This window comes from Populus nigra, chromosome 11 (assembly GCF_951802175.1).
Source record: "Populus nigra chromosome 11, ddPopNigr1.1, whole genome shotgun sequence".
Lineage (NCBI taxonomy): Eukaryota > Viridiplantae > Streptophyta > Magnoliopsida > Malpighiales > Salicaceae > Populus > Populus nigra.
The window spans coordinates 12504361-12528221 of NC_084862.1; the positions used below are offsets into that span (position 1 = coordinate 12504361).

At 36.0% G+C, this 23861-nt stretch overlaps 2 protein-coding genes and 1 pseudogene across 2 annotated transcripts; 2 read left to right on the forward strand and 1 right to left on the reverse strand.

The window, feature by feature from the left end:
* Positions 1 to 693: 693 nt before the first annotated feature.
* On the reverse strand, positions 694 to 1655 carry LOC133706167 (germin-like protein subfamily 1 member 13). The gene is made up of 2 exons (XM_062131644.1): positions 1488 to 1655; positions 694 to 1352 (listed from the first exon to the last, which is right to left on the reverse strand). The coding sequence occupies exons 1-2, from the start codon at positions 1609 to 1611 to the stop codon at positions 799 to 801; spliced, it is 678 nt and encodes a 225-aa protein (XP_061987628.1). The 5' UTR covers positions 1612 to 1655; the 3' UTR covers positions 694 to 798.
* Positions 1656 to 11672: 10017 nt separating this feature from the next.
* LOC133706277 (germin-like protein subfamily 1 member 7) lies at positions 11673 to 12527 on the forward strand. Its single transcript, XM_062131775.1, has 2 exons — positions 11673 to 11837; positions 11977 to 12527. The coding sequence occupies exons 1-2, from the start codon at positions 11714 to 11716 to the stop codon at positions 12525 to 12527; spliced, it is 675 nt and encodes a 224-aa protein (XP_061987759.1). The 5' UTR covers positions 11673 to 11713.
* Positions 12528 to 15422: 2895 nt separating this feature from the next.
* LOC133668108 (germin-like protein subfamily 1 member 20) lies at positions 15423 to 21560 on the forward strand (annotated as a pseudogene).
* Positions 21561 to 23861: the final 2301 nt, after the last annotated feature.

A 23861-nucleotide genomic window follows, 5' to 3' on the forward strand; every position in this document is an offset into this window, starting at 1 on the left:
ATGACATATATTCTTGAAAGAAATTGTGCTCTTACTCTTACATCATTCTATTCCCCTGGGGCAGAAATGTGCTTGACAGAAGAAAAGAAATTAGACTGTCTGAATCTCCCTTCCCACGTTTACGTGGTGTTTGTTTTTGTAGTTAAAATCATATTTCATAATATTTTGAATTTTATTTTGCTTGAATATAATTGTTTTTAATATTTTTGAATCATTTTGATATGTTGTTATTAAAAATAATTTTTAAAAAATAAAAAAATATATTATTTTCATCTATTTTCAAAATGAAAAACACTTTAAAAAGCAACTATTATTATATTCGCAAACACTACCATTGAAGTAGTTTTTAATAGTTTTAACTGTGCTTGTTATTTTTGAAGCTACTGCTCTTCCAGAGTTAAGCAACAAGGATACTCAGCTTCTGTCCAAAACCAATTGTTGCATTTAATTGCAGGGATTGGACATCAAAGACACAAAATTTTATGAATTGTGGTTATGACAAAGGATGCGAGGATGTTTCCTGATATTCAAGAATTTATAGTCAAAAAGCTGCAGAAGCCCTGTTGAAATTTGGTCCCTTTATAGACCCAAGAAGTAATTGTGTGTATGTTTAGACTTGAAACATAGAGAGGGCTAATTAACGAACTTAAACATTATATATGTCATCCAAGATAAGACAGGAACACATTGAGATTTATAGGAAACCATTTCATTGTACTTAATTTAGTATTATAACATAACAAAGAAGGTTGCCAGACATTGTAAAATCAGGCTACTAGTCCATGTTACACGTCTTAATCACTCACTGTTCCCTCCAAACAGTTTCTGAAGATAGTTCACTATCTTGATGTCCAAATGGAAGGCCTTGGCAAGAACATCAGGATTGATGAGAGGATCGGACCCGAACACTGCATTTGCTATTGTAATAGTACCAGGATTTTGGCTGCTTAAACCAGCAAAGACAACTGCAGGGGTTTTGGCAATATTGAGTTGGAAGTGAATGAGGCCAAATGGAAACACAAAAACATCTCCAGGGTATAAGACTTTGCTGATGAAACGATTTTCTGGGTTTGATGTGACAAATCCAACATAGAGTGTGCCTTCGACGACTACTAGAATCTCTGTGGCACGAGGGTGAGTATGGGGTGGGTTTAAGCCACCATTTGGTGCATAGTCAATGCGAGCCAAAGATATGCCGAGCGTGTTAAGCCCTGGTATTTGATCTACATTTAAGAGAGTAACATTTGATCCAACTCGGTTCCCTGTGTCTCTGGGAATGTTGAGTCCTGAAAAGGAGAAATCATTTGCTGTCGCCATCTTCGGGTCCTTACAGAATTTCCCATTTACAAACACTGCACAAAACAAATGCTGGTCAATTCATGCATGCATGAGCAAACAAGGGAACGATTTTCATGTATAGCTAATAGCCGTAAGAGGCTGCAGCTTCTTATGATATGTAAATGATAGATGTAAGAAGAATGCATTACCAGCAGCCTTGGGATCATTGATGGCTACACAGAAGTCCTGAAGGGGACTGGGGTCAGAGGCAGAGGCAATTGAGGATGCCAGAGTCAAGAGAACAAAAGCTAGTAGGAAATGAACACTTCTCATTGTAGGGAAGCTCTATAACTTAACACTCGTTTAGCTGTTATTGCTTGAGTTGAGGGGGTGAGAATTCTTGCATTAAAAAGTCTTCCGGATATTGTTATCTATTTTTTATTTCTGCGATAAGAATCTTCCTTCAACCACTACATGCATTTGTCATCCTTCCAATATTCTATCTTCTTATGCTTGCATCATTAGACTCTTGGGTACGCAGGATGTCTTGTTACAAATTTAGATGCACTTTTTTCCTATTTTCTATGACCAATTATACCTGGGAAAAAGCCATAAAAACAACACAGAAATTGCCAAACCACTTTTTGATCCCTTAATTATAAAATTGTATAATCGAATCCTTAGTTGATCAAATTGGAAAAGCAATTATGTATTGTCCAACAAATAAAGTTGCATTAGCCAACATTAAGGAGTATAATATCCTTTTTACATCATCTGGTTTTGATCATATAACGCACAATATTCCTACAGGTAGTGGTATACCTAACGCAATTGATAGTTTAAATAAAATTGATTGTTTAAAAAACTTAAATTGAAAGACAACCACTATCACAATCTTTATATTTACCGACGGAATTTTTTGTCAGTATTTGTATTATCATTCAATTGGTAATTAATTTATCAACAAAATCACCGACAAAAATGCTCTATCGGTGAATCTTTCATCAGTAATTTTTTGTTTATTGGTAAGTCCGTTGGTAATAAAAAAGTATTATTACTGATGGATTTACTGACGGAAAAAATATGCAAAAAAAAAAATTATCCGCTTTATTCTGTCGGTATTTTCCTCGAAAAAATACCGTATGTAATTCCATAGGTAATTATTTAAAAATATTATTAAAAAATCTATTTTACAAAACTATAAAATAATTAAATTAATATAAATCAACACTCCATAATACTCAAAATGCTTGAAAAAAAAATCAACTCAAACAAATTTACAACAAATAAATAACACGAAAAAATAAATTCAACTAAAAAAATTCATATGAAAAAAATGAAGTTGCGATTGCTAAAAATTTAAAAATCCTATAAATAAATCAACTAAAAATTGATCTCATATAAAAAAAAAAGCTCACAACAACATTTATACAATTATTAAGAACAAAAACAATTAAAAATAAAATAAAAAAAACAAATATAGTGAAAAAAATCATGAAAAAAGAAAAATCTTACCTTAATGTAGTTGCAAGTAAATCTAAGGTGAGAAAATTTTTTTTGTAAAACATATTAATTATATAAAAAAAAAAACTAAGAGGATAAAAGAAGAAAGAAGAAGAAGACATATCCGAGCATGAGGAAAAGAGAAGGAGATAAGGAGAGAAAAGAAGAGAAAGAAATAGATATTGATGTTTTTTACATATAGTGAAGAAGAAGAAGAAGAATAAGAAATGAGTCTGGCTCTTATGAAATAAGAGGATTCAGGTTTTTTATTGGGGCGCATTAGCGACGGATTTACCGACGGATAATTGAATATTAATATTTTTTAATTATTAAATTTTCAATTTTGTAAAAAGTTTTCAGAAACTGCCAACAATTACTGACGATTTTTCAATCCGTCGGTGATTCTGTTTGTAATATTTAAATGAAAATTTTAAATTAATTGAATTTTTTCATAAAACCACTAAATAATACCGATGACTTTTCAATCCATCAATGATTTTGACCGTAAAGAATAACAATTAACAGTGCAATTGGAAAGTGAACAGTTCTGGAGCTCTCTGGAAAATACCGACGGAAAATTCCGTCAATGATTCCCTTTATAATTGACATGATGAACAGTGTTTACAGTTTACAGACGGATTTACCGATGAAATAAATTCCATGGGTAAAAATGACACGTCATCATTTTTTTTTGCTTTGTTTTAATTTTTTTTCCACTGTAATTCTCTCGATATATACTAAGGGAATATTTCCGTCGGTAAAATCCCTCGGAAATTTACCGACGAAAATATTCCCTCGGTATTTTCATTTGTATTTATCGATTTTCTGGTAGTGTATATGGTTAACAGAGATTTTATGGTACGGGACTGGTTACGCGAAAGGAAAGATACTATTACCCCTTAAGCATCCTATCTATGGCAGGCTGCATTGTTGGTTTTGTCTTAAATTGCTAAGAGTTTATTGTATCATGCTTTTCATGGTCTGCTTAAAATATTCCTGACTCTAGTATCAGTGAATATTCAACTACAAATATTTTCAACTTTGATATTGGTAAATATTACATAAACCAAAAGACATATTATTTCTAACTAAGGCGCAAGTGGACAAATCTACAAAATTTGGATTAAAAGAAAAAGGAAACTTTTTTTATTTTTTCTTTTTTTTTTGGGCTGGGTCCAACTCAACCCGTATGGGCAGGGCTGGACCCAGCTGGACCAGCTTGGTCACCGGGTCAAACCAGTGACCCGGTTGGCTGGACGGCAGCACGCATGCGTGAATTATTCACGCATGCATGTTGCACTTCGCACAGTGCAATGCAAGCACAAAGAAGGCAGGAGAATGGAGGGAAGAAGCTTACTCGTTTCAGGGGCAGGGGGCTGTTGCTCGAAGATGAAGGTAATATCAGGAGGCAAGTAATTATAATTCAAAGGTGCACAGCCACAGTGTTATTGAATTAAAATGCAAAATGGAGGGAAGGAGAAGAACTTACCTGATGCTGGCCATGGAGACGCTGGTGAAGGAAGACTGGCCGGCTGCTTTCTCCTCCTCTTTTGTTTCTTCTTGTTCTCCACTGGTATTCCCTCCTCTCAGTTCGTCCTGTGCTTCCTCTGTCCTCCTTCGTGTTTGTCTGTTCAGGGAGGGGTGGTGCAACCGGAGATGAGGACGTCGATGGCGATGGAGACGTGATGCTGCTGGCTGAACAGACAATCTCCCCAGTTTCTTCTTATCTTCACTTGTTCTGGTCGTTCTGTTTTCTTAGTCTCCGGTGTTGGCTTCGTTACCCTGGTCTCCTGCTTCGTCTTCTTCCTCCTCTGCTGGGTCTCTCCTCCTTGCTGGTCTCGTTATTGTTGATGCTGAGGGGGGATGTCTGCACATGTGGCTGAGGAGAGACAGCTGCTATTACCTGCCCACGGTGCAGTACAGAGAGGATAGTTTGCTGGAGATGCGGCCAGTGAGGATGGGCAACTGATGCAAGGGAGGAGACGCGCTGTTGCCTCTGTACTGCTTCTGGAGCTGGAGGACGTGCACAGTGCTGGTATGGTTGAGGGATGGTATTATCTTGCCTTGATGAGGACAAGCTTAACCGAAGGCAGTAAGAATGTCAGGAGGTAGTCCCTGCGGCAACGGGCAGCTTTTTGGAAGTTTTTTCGTTTAGGTTCTTGCTTCCTCTCGTGACTTAGATCACAGGGAATGGGTTGCTGGCTATGAGGAAGGAGCTTTTTGCTCTCGGGGGGGGGGGGGGGGGGGGGGCTGGGTTTTTTTCTCTCCTCTCTTTTTGTAATCTCCCTCCCCTCCAGTGTGCACTACCTTCGGCCATAACAAGCCATTGAGGCGTGGAGGAAACCACCACCAACAGTCCAACAATGGCAGGACTGTTGGTGTCCCAATCCAACCAAAACACGGAGTCTCAAATTCTATCTTCACATGAAGATCAGCGCCCGGGGAAGATAAGGATTAGCCTTGCGCGAGAAAAGCCTATAAAAGACAGAGAAGACCAGGAGAGAAGAGGAGAGGAGGGGGGAGAAAAGAAAACAGAGAGGCTAAAAAAAACAGAGGGAACCGGGGCTTTTTCTCAGAGAGAAGAGCGAACAGAAAAAAAACAGGGAACAAAGAGGGGCAATAACATAGAGAACAGGGGACGAAGAAGGACTCGAAGAGGGAAGGGAGAAAACCGAGAGACAGACGACGAACAGACAACCAAAGAAAATAAAAACAAGGAAAAAAGCGGAGGAGAAGGAGTACGTCGGACCAGCAACCTCAAGCTCTCCAACACCATCATCTTCACCTTCAAGCTACAGCTCCTGGTACGCCCTTCTTCCTCCTGCCCAGTTTCTGCATTTTCTAAATTGCTAAACGGTGGGAAGGTAATTGTGCAATGCACGCGCGATAATTAGTTCGGGCGTGCCTACTGCCTGGCCCGAGGTCTGAACTTATAACCAGGCCGAGCTAGCTAGGTCTAACCCATCCAATACAGCTGGGTTAGATCCACCCTCCAAGAAAAAAAAAAAGAGAAAGAGTGGGCTGGGTTTGGGTCTCAGGCCCATCTGTATTGGAGGGGGGGCTGGGTTTTTTTCTCTCCTCTCTTTTTGTAATCTCCCTCCCCTCTAGTGTGCACTACCTTCGGCCATAACAAGCCATTGAGGCGTGGAGGAAACCACCACCAACAGTCCAACAATGGCAGGATTGTTGGTGTCCCAATCCAACCAAAACACGGAGTCTCAAATTCTATCTCCACATGAAGATCAGCGCCCGGGGAAGATAAGGATTAGCCTTGCGCGAGAAAAGCCTATAAAAGACAGAGAAGACCAGGAGAGAAGATGAGAGGAGAGGGGAGAAAAGAAAACAGAGAGGCTAAAAAAAACAGAGGGAACCGGGAATTTTTCCCAGAGAGAAGAGCGAACAGAAAAAAAACAGGGAACAAAGAAGGGCAATAACATAGAGAACACGGGACGAAGAAGGACTCGAAGAGGGAAGGGAGAAAACCGAGAGACAGACGACGAACAGACAACCAAAGAAAATAAAAACAAGGGCACTTGAGGGCCTAGCTGCTGTGGTCAACCGTGTGACTTGTTCCGCTCCTGTCCCGGGTTCGACCCTCTATGTGCACGCCTGTCACCCCCGCGGTGCCTAACCTGCCCCTGGGCTTGCAGGATGTCCAGTGGGCCGTGGGGAATAGTCGTGGTGCGCGCAAGCTGGCCCGAACACCCCACGTGAATCATAAAAAAAAAAAATAAGGAAAAAAGCGGAGGAGAAGGAGTACGTTGGACCAGCAACCTCAAGCTCTCCAACACCATCATCTTCACCTTCAAGCTACAGCTCCAGGTACGCCCTTCTTCCTCATGCCCAGTTTCTGCATTTTCTAAATTGCTAAACGGTGGGAAGGTAATTGTGCAATGCACGCGCGATAATTAGTTCGGGCGTGCCTGCTGCCTAGCCCGAGGTCTGAACTTGTAACCAGGCCGAGCTAGCTAGGTCTAACCCATCCAATACAGCTGGGTTAGATCCACCCTCCAAGAAAAAAAAAAAGAGAGAAAGAGTGGGCTGGGTTTGGGTCTCAGGCCCATCTGGCCCAAACTTCTTTTAATAAGGTTGTATTTGGCAAAACACATCTTTATGTATTATTCATGTTTTTTTATCTCTTTCTATTTTGATATTTGGCCAAACAAGCCTCATTTCAATATCAAAAAATATTTGAGGATCTTTGTTGATTTATTTGTGAGCTCCTCGTATTTTGTTGTGTAATGCTTTTTTTATTATTGTCTAAAAAGAGCAAATAATAAAAGGGTAAACAAAAGAACAAAGGCATAGAAAAAATGTTTCTTCTTCATTAAAAATTCAAAATTTTGCGAACTTATTCACTGACACCAGAGTCAATAATATCATATTTTTTTTAGTTTGTGCAGTATTTACCAACGTCAGAATTGAAAATATTTGTATATACTATTCACTGACACTAAAGTCAGAAACATGATTTGAAGAATAAAAAAAGAAAAGAGAACAAATTCTTAGTAATTTTAGACAAAACCAGTAATGCAGTCTGCCTCAGGTAAGACACTTAAGGGGTGATAGCATCTTCCTCTTCATGTAACCAGTGTCATACCATAGAATCTCTGTTGACCAGTTAGGGTTTCTAATGACCATAATACTAAGTGGCGACTTCTTGAACTAGACATTTTTTTCTAAAAAACAAGATGTCAGTTATCTTTTTTTTTTCCAATAAGATTTATTTTTAATTATTCATTGTAATGTCCAGGTGTGACAAATATAACCGATACCAAAAACATATATTATAAGGTTTTGAGTCCATCTGTGTATATAAAGTATAACCAACGCATTCCACTAATTCTTAACCGGTGTGTGTGTGTGTGTAAATTCCCACCCATAAATGCACCTTAAAAAAATCATGTCTAGAAGATAAAAGAAGCTGCAGAACTATTAACTCATTTAAGAGGTCCAACTCAAAATTAACTATAAGGACCATGATACAATATATAACACAATAATTTGATCGTTTTATATATATATATATATATATATATAAGCAACAGAGTTTATGCCAAGAAATGGCAAAGGACCCTAGCAAGGCAATAAAAAGCTTTAGAGATCACCCTCATGCGAGGTAAGTCACTAAAGCAACAGTTCCTGATCAATCTTCATATGTTCACTTAATATCACAGCCATTAAAATTACATATATGGAAGGAGCAGAGTAAAAGAAGCACAATATCAAATCCAAGCAAGAAACTCACTTACTCTATTAACCCCTTGTTTGGCCAGATTGTCAACCATATGATTTGCTTCCCTTAAAACATGACAATAAGATACAGAACCCAAAAGATCAGCATAACGAAAGGCACAAATGAATAAGTCATGACATTTCCAGGGCATAAAATGGTGCTTGTTCATCCAGTTAACAACATAGGCGAAATCAGACTCAATAATGAAATTCCTTCCCAAAAATGTATTCTTTGAAGAGGATAATTCTAGGGCTTTGTTTACAGCGAGTATTTCAGCCTCGTTTGACTTCTTAATTCCTATAAAGACTGGAAAACAAATCCCATCACTATGCCATTATGATCACGTAATACACCTCCAATTCCAGCAGGTCCAAGTTTTCCCTTAGAAGAGCCATCAACATTCCATTTTAGAGTATACAAATCAGGAGGATTCCATAAGGTGAGAACCCTTAAACATTTGATATTATCCCAACAAACTAAACCTTCAGCAGAGATTAATAGATCGAGTGCACAATAAGGAAGATATGAGAAAATAGCTTTGATCCATGCACACAGTCTAGTCAATATTAAGAGAAAAGCAGTATCATAATCAGGTAGCTAGCCTCTTATTGAAGGCTAATTCATTACGCATCAGCTAAATAGACCATGAAATTGCAAAGAAAAGCATGAACCATACCTTTCTTTGAAATCTCCCATGAACAAGATGTTCCCGTTGTTGAAACATATCAGACAAATTTCCTGGGCAGGACTAAGATATACTCCACCAATCAATAAACCTAGCACAAATATGCAAAGTATTAGGACAATGAATGAGAACATGGTCTACAGATTCTTCTAAGACCAAGCAAGAAGGACAGCTAGCATCTCTAGCATCAAGAATTCCCCTGCAAACCAAAACTCCTCTAGTATTGATCTTACCAAAAATTGCCATCCAACAGAAAATATCTATCTGAAGAGGAACTAGTCCCTTCTATATCCTACTAAAGGAATTACATACATTAGATTGTACTGTTGAAGTAGATAACATACCACACATAGATTTGACATAATACTCCCCATTAGATTTAGGTTTTCAAATCAGCTTATCAGTAACTTCACAATGTAGAACCACAGAGAACAGCACTAGTTGAAAAGATCCTTAAAACACCTCACCTCTCTACCTCTAATAGCCCTCTTCCATCTGAAATTCCATACCCATACTTACCACAAATGACTTCTGATCCACAGAGAGACTGTAGAGCTAGGAAATTAAACTACCAAACAAGAGTCTCCAAGCTAAACATCATGCCAAAAACTAGTATCTCTACCATTCCCAATCAAAATACAAACCTCCCTTTTGACAATATTCTGGTGTTTTCCATCATTGAAACAAACATTAATAATATTAGACCATAAACTTCTAGAAAGGTTAACAAGAGGGGATGGAAAACTAAGAGAAGCTTCCAAATTATGTATATTGCAAATAACATTCTTCCATGAACCTGAACCTAATGATCCAAATCTCCACAACCATTTGAATAGCAGGGCATTATTTTTATCTAGGATAGATCCTTTCACGACCTGAATTTCGGATTCATGATCGGCAATACAGGAGCAGTGCCGAAAGAAACTCCATCTACGCTAAGTCTCTTAACAGACATAACAAAAAAACAAGTTATTTAAAAATACACAGCATTTCATAATCTTTCAAAATATTATGTTATTCAAAACTAATAAAACCAAACAATTATTCAAAACTTCTTATCACTAATTAAAATAAAAAAAATAATTCATAATACTCATAACATTGTTAAAATTCAAATTTAATTAAAACATGATAATAATAGAGCGTCTAAAACATTAAATCAAAACTAAAAGGAAAGTCTCATGAAACAAATAAGACATACCGATCAAAATTAAAGAAGCAAAAACACTCAACAAAGTCCACTTACTAATAAAAATTAAGAACTTGAAATAATATTAAAAATAAAGGGTGAGTTCAACCAATATCAAGATTAACTTAAGTTGGGTTTGGGCTAACTTGAACTTGAATCTGAATCTTGTAGATCTAATACCAAGCCCCCCATGTTTTTTTGAAAGAACAACTAAGGCCCATTTAACATTACACGGTTTCTGTCCACCCTCCTCACCAAACCAGGGAAAAGATCTAATCATTCTTTCAATATTTGCAGCAACACTAGCTGGAATAGGGAACATGGAAAGATAATAAATTGGCAGATTGTTCAACACCAATTTAATCAAGCAAACCCTTCCACCAATAAATAGATGACGCCCTTTACAATTAGCTAATCTAAATTTTATTTTGCTAATAATAGGCTACAAAACACCAATAAGCAAGCCTAAATACTTGAAAGACAACCCCTCCTTCCGACACATAAGGCTATTTGCAGTATGAGTAGAGCTTCTTGAACTCCCAACTTCCATGGAAAAAACAGAAATGGATCCTCAATTCCAACACCAATGATAAATCTTTATGAAAGCTTACCATCAAACCTGAGATCAATTCAAAGCATCTTAGAATTCTCTTAATGTATGTTGAAGAGAAGAGAAATTATCAGGACTGAAAATAAGAGTGTCATCGGCATGCTGAAAATGAGAGATATGAGTTATGTCTTGCCCAAAATTGATGCCTTTAATGAGTCTCAGGTCACAATAAATCTTAGAATGTTTTGTTTTTAGCTAATTTTGTCTTTTACTTTTTCTTTTAATCCTAGGCATTGATATCAAAATATATGGATTTCAATTCCTCTAGTTTCAATATATAATCCTATTTATTGATAAATTTTTTTTCTAATATATATATTATTAATTCTCACTACCTATATAGATACAGTATCATTAGTGTATACAATAGCACTTATTATTTTGTTTGAAGATTTTTCATTTTTTCCAAATATCTTTTGTAATTCATCTAGGCTAAATTTATTTAATTCATTACTTATTTTAAATTTTTAGTAGTATTATATTTCTTTCAGAATTTAAAAAATTAAATATTTATAAATTTATAAAGGTTCGGAGTATCCAAGTTCCCTCCAACTATACTTATTTATTTTCATTTAATCTCTCTTAATGTCTAAAATCATATGTAAGCTCTTGATACTCTTATGCTTCTAAAATTTAAGTTTTTTAAACTATCAATTTTACTTAATAAATACTTCAATTAATAAATTGGTGTTAAATCTGCGTTGGGTTTTCCACTAACTGTAGGAATATTGTGCGTTATATGATCAAAACCAGATGATATACAAAGGATATTATACTCGTTAATGTTGGCTAATGCAACTTTATTTGGTGGACAATACATAACTGCTTTTCCAAATTGATCAACTAAGGATTCGATTATACAATTTTATAATTAAGGGATCAAAAAGTGGTTTGGCAATTTCTGTGTTGTTTTTATGGCTTTTTCCCAGGTATAATTGGTCATAGAAAATAGGAAAAAAGTGCATCTAAATTTGTAACAAGACATCTTGCGTACCCAAGAGTCTAATGATGCAAGCATAAGAAGCTAGAATATTCGAAGGATGACAAATGCATGTAGTGGTTGAAGGAAGATTCTTATCGCAGAAATAAAAAATAGATAACAATATCCGGAAAAACCCCTATAAATAGACTCCTTTCAAATGCAAGAATTCTCACCCCCTCAACTCAAGCAATAACAGCTAAAAGAGTGTTAAGTTATAGAGCCTCACTACAATGAGAAGTGTTCATTTCCTACTAGCTTTTGTTCTCTTGACTCTGGCATCCTCAATTGCCTCTGCCTCTGACCCCAGTCCCCTTCAGGACTTCTGTGTAGCCATCAATGATCCCAAGGCTGCTGGTAATGCATTCTTCTTACATCTATCGTTTACATTTCATAAGAAGCTGCAGCCTCTTACGGCTTGTTATTAGCTATACATGAAAATTGTTCCCTTGTTTGCTCATGCATGCATGAATTGACCAGCATTTCTTTTATGCAGTGTTTGTAAATGGGAAATTCTGTAAGGACCCGAAGATGGCGACAGCAAATGATTTCTCCTTTTCAGGACTCAACATTCCCAGAAACACAGGGAACCGAGTTGGATCAAATGTTACTCTCTTAAATGTAGATCAAATACCAGGGCTTAACACGCTTGGTATATCTTTGGCTCGCATTGACTATGCACCAAATGGTGGCTTAAACCCACCCCATACTCACCCTCGTGCCTCAGAGATTCTAGTAGTCGTCGAAGGCACACTCTATGTTGGATTTGTCACATCAAACCCAGATAATCGTCTCATCAGCAAAGTCTTATATCCTGGAGATGTTTTTGTGTTTCCATTTGGCCTCATTCACTTCCAACTCAATATTGCCAAAACCCCTGCGGTTGCCTTTGCTGGTTTAAGCAGCCAAAATCCTGGTACTATTACAATAGCAAATGCAGTGTTCGGGTCCGATCCTCTCATCAATCCTGATGTTCTTGCCAAGGCCTTCCATTTGGACATCAACATAGTGAACTATCTTCAAAAACTGTTTGGAGGAAACAGTTAATGATTAAGACGTGTAACATGGACATATATAATGTTATGTTATAATACTAAAATACAATAAAATGGTTTCCTATAAACCTCAATGTGTTCCTGTCTTATCTTGGATGACATATATAATGTTTAAGTTCGTTAATTAGCCCTCTCTATGTTTCAAGTCTAAACATACAAACAATTACTTCTTGGGTCTATAAAGGGACCAAATTTCAACAGGGCTTCTACAGCTTTTTTACTATAAATTCTTGAGTATCAGGAAACATCCTCGCATCCTTTGTCATAACCGCAATTCATAAAATTTTGTGTCTTTGATGTCCAATCCCTGCAATTAAATGCAACAATTGGTTTTGGACAGAAGCGGAGTATCCTTGTTTCTTAACTCTGGAAGAGCAATAGCTTCTAAAATAACAAGCACAATCAAAACAATTAAGGTAGTGTTTGTAAGTGTGATAGTGATTACTTTTCAAAGTATTTTTTGTTTTGAAAATATATAAAAATAATATTTTTTTTATTTTTGATATCAGTATAACAAAACCATCTAAAAACATAAAAAATAATTAATTTTAAGCAAAATAAAATTAAAAATATTACAAAATATAATTTTAATGCAAAAATAAACACTACGTAAACATGGGAAAGGGAGATTCAGACAGTCTAATCTATTTTCTTCTGTCTTATTTCTAACCGGGAAGCACATTCCATGCCGCAGGAGAATAGAATGATGTAAGGGAAAGAGCACAAGTTCTTTCAAGAGTATATGTTATTGACAAAGAATCGAAGAATAGTTTTATGATACTCATATTACACTCTAATACAGTAAAAGCTTTTTAAGGTTAAAAACTGCATTGCCAACTAATATTTTGTGCTTGATTTTACTAAAGAGAATGAAGTTGACTAGATTCGAACTTCTAATCTCTTTGTCTTTAAGTTTTTATACGTGAATTATATAGATTTTAAAATTTTAAACTTGTAAGTGAAGTTTGACTAATAATTTTATTTTCAACAATTTCAATCAGAAATTAGAATCTGATGGATGGAAGGATATGAGAAAAATATACTGTAAATACATAGTCTTGGTAGGTGAAAACTATATATGTCGACTTTTAAGACCAAAAAAGAAAGAAAAAGGTCACATAGCCCATTTATTATTCTAGGGAAGACATTATGTAAAAAAGATTGTCTCTATATAATCTAACTACCGGAATTTGGAGGGGAAAAAAAAGAATTAGGTGGAGAATAAATAATTTTCATTGTAGATGTAGGATTTTCCTGAACAATAAGGTCAACTTCACCCCCAATAATTATGTAGGTATACAAGTTGAAACGATGCAGTGGACTGGCTACTAAACTCGTCTAAGATTGGATCATAGCTTAAAGTGGATTACCAACTGAAACCACACCAAATAAAGTAGTGAAATATATGTATAGCACATTCTAAACGCAGACCAGTTTTGAAAGCATACCTAATGTCTAATCATCCATATTTTTGTTAGTCAAAAAAATGACAAGGCCAGTAAAGGAGGCCTTCAGACACAGAAGTAAGCAGGGCCCTCTATTTTAACTCCATTAGTTTATACTTTTGTTTTTTAAATTGGTTTTCGTCTGAAAAAATATTAAAATAATATTTTTAAAATGTTTTTAAATAATTTTAATATATATCCGAATAAAAATAAAAACAAATTGTGACAAAATAACAATTTTAAAAAGCATCCACCACATGGAAACGCACTTGAAAAGATGTGGTGGCCTGAGAGTTTGAGCCTCCCTCACCCAAAATCACTTTAATAGTTTTTACAAATTCTTCATCATCTGGAAGCTATGGTTTTACAAGATTTTAATCATATATTTGCAGCAAACTACCTAGGATTCAAAGTCATTAGCTTTCATCAATTGCCAGTTTTTAAAACCAAAGGGTCTAGCTAATTATGATTCTAAAAACAAAGGGATTAAACAATAATTACTCAAACAATTATCGCTAGGAATTTATAATGGCTCTCCATAATTTGTTCAGGGATGGTTATCTATAAGTGCTAGAACTATTGGCAAGAAGATAAGGACATGCAGATTTCAGTAATTTTTCAAGATATCTGTGGATAGGATCAATGGAGACTATCCAGTAAATTATGTACACTATAGGAGCACTCAATCCCACTCAGTATTTTGTACATTCTTTACTCTCAGTGATGCTATCCATTTGAATTGATCCAATTCCGTATGAACTTTCTCTCCTGAATCCGACTGCTCTACACATCCAAATACAGACTCGAGAACCCATTATTTTTTTTTATTTTTTTTTGCCATTTCCACTCCATCAAAATCCTCTGAAACCCATTAAATCACCAAGTCTGACCACAGATTTTATTTTATCAAGGAAATCTATTCATGGCACCACTCCATTCTTAAACAACTACAGTGTGCTTCAGTCTGAGTTTTGGAACCATTTCATCAAGAAAGATTTGAAATTATGGTTTGATGAAGAGGCCAGCCATGGTCATGTATGTGGTGACATGAAAAATGGATGCCAAGATTGGGGAGATGTGAAAGAAATTTCTGGGAAAGCTTATACAGAAGCAGCAAACATCATACTTCCTAGGTTTAAGGACCAATCGTTTCATCATCAAGAACCAGTGTTCTAGTCCTTTCAAAGACTAAAAAAGTCTGAATTTGAATTTTGAACTTTGATGTAGGAATACAAGTCCAAGTCCACATTGAATAATTACTGAGGAAGAAGATAGAGTAGCGTAAAATTTGAGATTGGAATTACCACAACTGCCTTCAAAATTATATAAAGATATATAGATGAAGCGCTTCAACAATAAATCATCACTGCGATAAATTAAAAGAGGAGTAGTTAGTCAGTTAACCATTACTATCTACTCGGTAGAGCTTCATCAACTTCGAGATGACGGACACTACCGCTTCAGAACATCACCTATACATTGTCAGGCAAGATTACTCACCCTCAACACCTCAAAATTTTGAAACTAATAATCTTAAGTCGTTATTAAGGGTGATCTTTTCCTTGTAGCTTTTGCATTATGGGTTCTGGCTTCCTTATTTGCATGTGCCTACGACCCCAGCCCACTTCAGGATTTCTGTGCTGCAATAAATGGCACCAAGTTTGCGGGAATACGTGGATAAACTTCACACATATTAGCTTTGGACAGCTAGGTTGATGGGCTTGAATGGTGACTATCTAAAAAATAAATAAGTCTTTTATGGAACATGAAAGATGTTTAAGTCATTATGTCTATATATGTAATGAGAAAAATATACGAGAAAATAAAATGAAGGTTAAAAAGTGTATATTTGGTCTAGAAGTTATATGGCTAACCTGATTTGGTTTGACTTTCATGGCCAAGTTATCGCACCTAGCCACTGGAGGAGCATTTTTCCCAACAGTCTTTAAAAACTCTTGCTTTTATGGTATTCGCCACCCCTCACCGCCATGGTAGGCCTTTAATCGCGCCATCGGTAATTATAGTTGATAATAGGGTAATGATTTGAATGATGCATTACAGGCTGCACGATTCACTGAGTTATAGCATCCGGCCATCCCGAGAAGCATTTTTGGCTAGCCAAGAAGGAAGAGATCTTTTCTTTCGAATAAGTGAATAGTACATGCATGCGACAATGGCCTTCCCTTACGAGGGCCATCACATATTAGGTCACCTGGTGCCATGTTCTCAGCAGGAAACATCTTCAAAGTCAAGTTATAGCATGCCCTAGTTCGCGCTATTTTTGAGACCGAAGTCCTGGCTTTTATGGCATTTGGTTGATTTAAGTTAGCACTTGTCTTGATAGAAATTACTCTCTAGCTTGTAGGCTTGCTTTTGCTTCAGCTTTCTTGTCTTGTGACTTAGACCTTGGAATTTCTTCATGGATAGGAGATTATATCATTAGTGGAAAAAAATGGTGTTGGTTTTGGTTTGGCTAGCCATGGTAGCTCTTGATTGATGTATCATGTCATGGTTGTTATGTCATGCTAGTTCTTGGTGAAAAACATTGGTGATGGTCTTCCATTAGGTTAGAAAATGTTACCCGCTCTGTAAAGAAATAGCAAAAAAAAAGTTGTTAATATAAAAAAATTATATGCATGAGAAGTTTGTGTGAGCGACTCATAGAAATCTAAAAAAAGGCATAAAAAGCATGTTGGACAAGATTGGATAGATTGGGTCAGCACCAAGTCTAAGGTGGTTTTTTGGGTAAAAATTCTAGCCAAAGGCTAGCCCAAACGGCTGGAAAAAAATTTAGAAACCCGCCCCCCTATTGAAGCATGCATTAAGTTTTAATGTTTTTCAATTAATAATTCCCTGATGTTAGGGTAATCTGTTAGTGCAAAATAATATTTGAATTAGTCTAGATTTCTCACCACGTTTTTAGGAAGTAATAACGTGAAGTTTGTTCTTCTATTTTTCCTCTGTAAAGGCTTATATATACAGCCATTAATGACTAAATAAAGGTATGCTTCATTCTTTTAAATACTGAGAGTTGTCCATTATCAAAAGCTGAGAGTTAACCAGTGGTATCAGAGCTACATCACAGGAGCCTGATTGAGTGTTCTAAGAAACTACAGTTTCTGAAGGAAGAAGCAAGAGTGAGTGAGTGATCAAACAAAAAAGAGAGTGGATAATTATGGCAACAGAAAACAATAGCTTTGTTCAATTGGCGATTCCACGGTTTGATGATCATTATGATCATTGGGCTATACTCATAGAGAGTTTTCTTAGGTCAAAGGAGTATTGGGATTTGATAGAAAACGAGATACCTGCAGCAACAGAAGAAGCAACAGAAACACAACGTAAGCTCATTGCAGATTTGAAACTAAAAGATTTAAAAGTCAAGAACAGAAGAGAGGAACAGAAAGAGACAGAGGAGGTTTTAATTCTCCATCTGGAGACTTAAATGCAAATGCAGAAGGTTCTTTAAATCTAGCTTAAGAGAGGAACAGAAGAGAGCCTTCTTGGATGCAAGATTATGTGTCAGGTAAAGGATTATTAGAAAAAGATGATATTGAAAATTTTGTGATGTTCACTAATTTAGAAGACCTTGTGTGCTTCGAAGATGCTTTCAAAAGTCTGAAGTGGAGAGAAGCAATGAAATTAGAGATCAAAACCATCGAAGAGAATGAGACCTAGGAGTTAACAACATTACCAGAAGGAGCAAAGAAAATAGGACTGAAATGGGTGTATAAGACCAAACTTAATGAGAAGGGTGAGGTTGACAAGTTTAAGGCTTGTCTCGTGGCAAAGGATTACTCACAACAGCATGGTATTGATTACAATGAGGTGTTTGCTCTGGTGGCCAGATGGGATACTATCAAAATGGTTCTTGCTCTTGCAGCACAAAAGAGCTGATTTGTGTATCAATTGGACGTGAAAAGTGCATTCTTGCATGGAGAATTAAATGAAGATGTATTTGTTGATCAACCACTAGGGTTCACAAAGAGGGGAGAATAACATAAGGTTTACAAACTTAGAAGAGCTTTATATGGACTCAAGCAAGCTCCCCGAGCTTGGTAGAGCAGAATTGAAGGGTACTTCATTAAAGAGGGTTTTGAGAAATACTATTGTGAACACACACTGTTTGTGAAAACTGAAGATGGAGGTAAGATTCTCATTGTAAGCCTTTACGTAGATGATTTGATTTTTCCTGGAAACAATGAGGATATGTTTGAGAGATTTAAGGGGTCGATGAAGAAGGAATTTGCCATGTCTGATCTTGGCAAAATAAAGTATTTCCTTGGTGTAGAAGTCATACAGGATCATCATGGAATATTTATCAATCAAATGAAATATGCTCATAAAGTGCTGGAGAGGTTTAGGATGCTGAATAACAACTCAGTAAAGAATCCAATCGTTCCAGGTTCCAGATTGTCAAAGAATGAGGGAGGAGCTGCTGTAGATACAACAGTGTTCAAACAAATTATTGGCAGCCTTATGTATCTAACTGCTACCAGGCCAGACTTAATGTACTCTATTTGCTTAATTAGTAGATATATGGAAAGGCCTACTGAAATACATTTGCAAGCTACGAAGAGGATTCTAAGATATTTGAAGGGAATAGCTGAGCTGGGGATTGCTTACAAAAGAGGTGGAGAAGAAGAATTGGTGGGGTTTGCTGACAGTGATTATGCAGGAGATATTAATGATAGGAAAAGCACTTCTGGCTACATCTTCATGCTTGGAACTGGACCAGTTTCTTGGTCTTCAAAGAAGCAACCAGTTGTAACCCTGTCCACTACAGAGGCTAAATTCATTGCAGCACCATATTGTGCATGCCAAGGAGTTTGGTTGAGATGAGTTCTTGAAAAGCTGCGACATTTTCAAAGTAAATGCACAACCATTTTTTGTGATAACAGTTCGGCCATAAAACTATCGAAAAATCCAATCATGCATGGGAGGAGCAAACATATAAATGTAAAGTTTCTTTTCTTATGTGACTTGACAAGAGAGGGAACTGTGGAATTGGTGCCCTGCATCACACAAGAACAACTTTCTGATATAATGACAAAGCCTCTCAAATTAGAAGTATTCTTAAAATTGCGTGATAGACTTGGTATGTGTTTGAAGTTAGTAAACTGATTGCAATTCTGCAATTCAGTTTAAGAGAGGATATGTTGAAGCATGCATTAAGTTTTAATGTTTTTCAGTTAATAATTGCCTGATGTTGGGGTAATCTGTTAGTGCAGAATAATATTTGAATTAGTCTAGATTTCTCACCATGTTTTTAGGAAGTAATAACGTGAAGTTTGTTCTTTTGTTTTTCCTCTGTAAAGGCTTATATATACAATCATTAGTGATTAAATAAAGGTATGCTTTATTCTTTTAAATACTGAGAGTTGTCCATTATTAGAAGCTGAGAGTTAACACCCCCCCTAAAAAAAAAAACATGCATGTTTTGAAGATTTTAACCAACAAAAATAAGGGGAAATACTTACTGCATAAATATGATCTTTTTTTGGTCATGCTCGCATGAAAATGTTATCATGGCAATGCCTTTTTTGTTAATGTTTTCCATGTGAAATTTCTTCATGTAAATTTTTGTAACATTTTTTAAAGAGAGAAGAATTTAATTGTGTTTCTTATGAAGTTAAGCAGTATAGTAACAAGACACGAGTCTAAAAATAATATGGTTTATATATGTGTTTTGAGAACGTATTTTAGATGAAAATATTCCATGAGTAGTTACAAAGAATGAAGAAGGATCCCAATTGTTTTTGGGGACAAATGATTATGGAGACTTGAAGAAGGATATTCTCTGATCCTTTTTTAGAAATAAATGGTCACGGAGACCTGGAAAATGATCATTAATTCTTTTGTAAACAAGTAGTCATGCAAACCAGTAGAATTTTAATGGATACATATGAAGGCATGGACGCTTAATGGGGACATAGAGATTTTTATGGAAACTTGGAGAAACACTGTTGTTTTTTATTTGAAAAATTTAAAAAGAGACATGTTTGTCTCCAGTGCATCATAATAATTTTTTCATGTTTGTTCAGTTGCATCTCCTTAAGAAATTGTTAAGGTATCCTTTGTAGATTAATATGTCTATCTCTGTTTTTAGTGCATGGCACTCTTATATATCATGCCCATAATCATGATGAAGAGACAAAACTTGTTAGGATTTCTTATATTTGATTCAATTTTTATAGGAGGCAAGTATTGCATAAAATATATATATATTTTTTTATAACAGCTAACACCTCACCTCAGCATGTGTGATAATGAAAGGTATGGTCAAGAAATATATGTATGTATATGTATCTAAAGGGAAAAATATATTGGTTGAGAAAAATAAAGTCAAAGTTAGGGATAGCTTATCTAGTTTAGAAGTTGAATGGCCTAGCCTAGTTTGGTCTGGCTTTCATAGCCTTTGGCTAACTTCTACATCATTTAGCTTGCTTTGGCTAGGCTAAAAAATGCTGTTTGGCTTATACGCCTGTGCTCTAACTTTTTTGTTTGGTGATTAAGTGTATTTATACATCAAAATCTTGGAATTTTTTCATTAAAAAAATTGTATTATTGGAGGAAATATTGATGTTGATATTGATATGAATGGTCATTGATGGCTCTTAGTTGATGTGTTATGACATTATTATAATGGCATGCTTGCTATTGATAAAAAAAATATTGATGATGGTATGTTATTGGGGTAAAAAAGATGCTACCTGCACTGCATAAAAAAATTATTATGCATGAAAATTTTGAGTTGGTGACTCATAAAAATTTGAAAAAAAAGCATAAAGGATATGCCCATCAGAATTGGACAAACCAGGTTAAGTAACACTAGGTCTGGAATGGGTTTTGGGCTGAAAATTCTAATCATTTAGGCTTGTTCAAACAACTAGAAAATTCCAATCCTTTAGGCTAAGCCCATACAACTAGAAAAAAAATCAAGAAAAAACTACCTGTCTTTTTTTTTTTTTACCATCGATGTTTATTTTAAGTTTTTTCAGTGTTCTTTGAATTAACAGATTGCTTTTAACATTTTTTACAGCGTTTGTGAATGGGATGTCCCGCAAAGACCCAAAGCTTGCCACGGCAAATAATTTCTTTTCGGGGCTCAACATTCCTAGAAACACTAGGAATCGAGTTGGATCAAATGTAACTCTTAAATGTTGGTCAAATACCTGGGGCTTATCTTTGGCTCGCATAGACGACTATGCCACCAAATGGCGGCTTGAACCCACCCCCACATTCACCGTCAAGCAACAGAGATTCTGCTAGTTTTAGAGGGCACCCTCCATGTTGGTGTTGTCACATCAAATCCAGATAATCATCTTATCACGAAAGTCTTGAGCCCAGGAGATGTTTTCGTGTATCCAACTGGCCTCGTTCATTTTCAATTCCATGTTGCAAAGACTAATGCAGTTGCTATTGCTGCTTTGAGTAGCCAAAATCCCGGCGTCATCACCATTGCAAATGCAGTCTTTGGGTCTAATCCACCTATTAACCCTGATGTTCTCACCAAGGCGTTCCAATTGGGAAAGAATGTAGTGAGTACTCTCCAAAAACAGCTCGGAGGAAACAAGTAGGGACACTTGCAGGACTTCCATAAACTGGCAGCTTGATTTGATTATGCTTGGCAATGTTTCCTCATTATGTCATATATACCCCTGATACATAATCTGGTTCCTCATGTGCTTTGCTGTGCTGAATCTCTTTTCCAAATTTTGATTGCACTCTGAAGGTTATGAAGCCCATGTAAACACCAGAAATGCTTGAACACAGGCCATACAACATACGTGTATATATATACATGGAGTAACGCCCACCAAAGTTTCGTATCCAAATGCGATACGAAACTGTAGCTGTTGCTGTTTTGTATCCTAGTCTTTTCACACAATGATCTATCAAGAATGGGATGCCCGGAGAAATATGAAGAAGAATGTGGTAAATTCTATTCTTGGCCATAAAAATAGTTTTCTAATGCCTCAGTTTTCCTAGGTATAGTTGGAAGAGCAACATGAAGCCATCTGCTCCTCGTTTCTTCATAGTCCCAACTGTTTAAGACTAGAACCATAAAACTAAGACATTTTAGATTGGAGCATAATATTTCGAAGCAGACATCCAATCAACTCCACTGATATGCAATAAAGCTACAATTTGAAAATAGATACTTTTGTTATATTCCACCATACAACTAAAACCTGGTGATTTTTACTTCGGTAGTCCAGCTTCAAGTGTGAGACTTGTGGTTATTTAGACAAAAGATATTCATCAAGCAAGACAAGTTCATTAAAATTTTCAGTGCTGGCAACTTGGAAGTTGGAAAGATATGGTGCGATCAATATTTGTTTGGAGTGATATTAAGATATTATTTCAGTTGACCTCAGCCTCCAATTATGTTATTTTAAAAACAAGATTGGGTACAGATGCCCAAAACTAGGAAATGCATTGGCAATTATAAGCAACTTTTGACAAGTCGCTATTAGGGAGACACAAAAATAAGGTAAAGCTTTTAAAACCTAGTCTCTGGGATCACTGCAATAACAGAAATTTCCATGGGATTTCTGTTTGGTTTTGTAGCAGCAATTATTTTTTAAAGTATTTTTAGTTTGAAAATATATTGAAATAATATTTTTTTTTATTTTTTTAAATTTATTTTTGATATCAATATATAAAAATAATCTGAAAACACAAAATAAAAATTAATTTGAGACAGAAATTTTTTTAAAAGACAAAAACAAACAAACATCATTTCATTATCCCCGACAACACAGAAATCCGTAACAACTGTCTTGTTTTTGTGTATTCAATATCATTATCAACTACCAATCTCTTAACAAACCAATTTATTTTTACGTACACTGTTAGAGAATAATATAAATCATATCCTGGGACCTCACCTAACAGCTTAAGCTTTTGGGTTGAGATGGTTCTTTGACATGGTATCAGAGCCTTGATGACCAAGTGGTCACGAGTTCGAATCTCACCATCCCCATTTATTTGATAAAAATTAAACACAAGGTAAAGTGGGCATGTGCAAGTTTCAAGCCCAAAGGACTTTCACTTGAGGGGGTGTGTTAGAGAATAATATAAATCATATCCTGGGACCTCACCTAACAGCTTAAGCTTTTGGGTTGAGATGGTTCTTTGACATACACCTCTAGTTTATTCTTGCTTTGTTTATCACACAACTGAAGAAGTCAGTCCGATTAGCAAACCATTAATTAATAGCAGGTTCCAAACATCGACTTGTGAAGGCTATGAATAAGGCATATAAATTCAATGAAAGATCACGAACTGTCAATTGGCAAAATACTTGTGTAGACAATAACTTGTTTTAGGTTAGATATATCATACTCAATTTTGAAGATTGATGCATCAACATTCAAAAGACAAGCTGTGAAATTGCTCTGTACTCTCATCTCAACACTTCATCTACTGCCTATACAATGCTAAAAGATGATGCCATGAATCAGAAATTCTGTGTACCAAAAAGGCTGAATGCAAGCCATTGATATCTAGGAAAATAATATCGATGAGAAATGTAGCCCATTCATATCCCTTTGGCATATGCTTGAATATCAGTCATGTGAGCTATCTAGAATATCCAGACATTAGAGCATATTTTTTGTAGCTGCAAAATGATATCTGGCCAAGTAATAGAAGAAAAACCTGAAATGAGAACATGCCATGAAACCTAAGATGGTACTGCAAGGAATTGTGAGATCAGAAAACCAGTGCAGGTCTTGAAAGTTGACCGACCCTCTCCCCCTTGCTAGTTCATCTCTCATGAAATTAGTTCTTGACAGAGAACAGAACCTCAATGATGCTTCTATGACATCTACAGTCTGTTCAGAAAATACAACCAACTGTAAATCCCACATTTG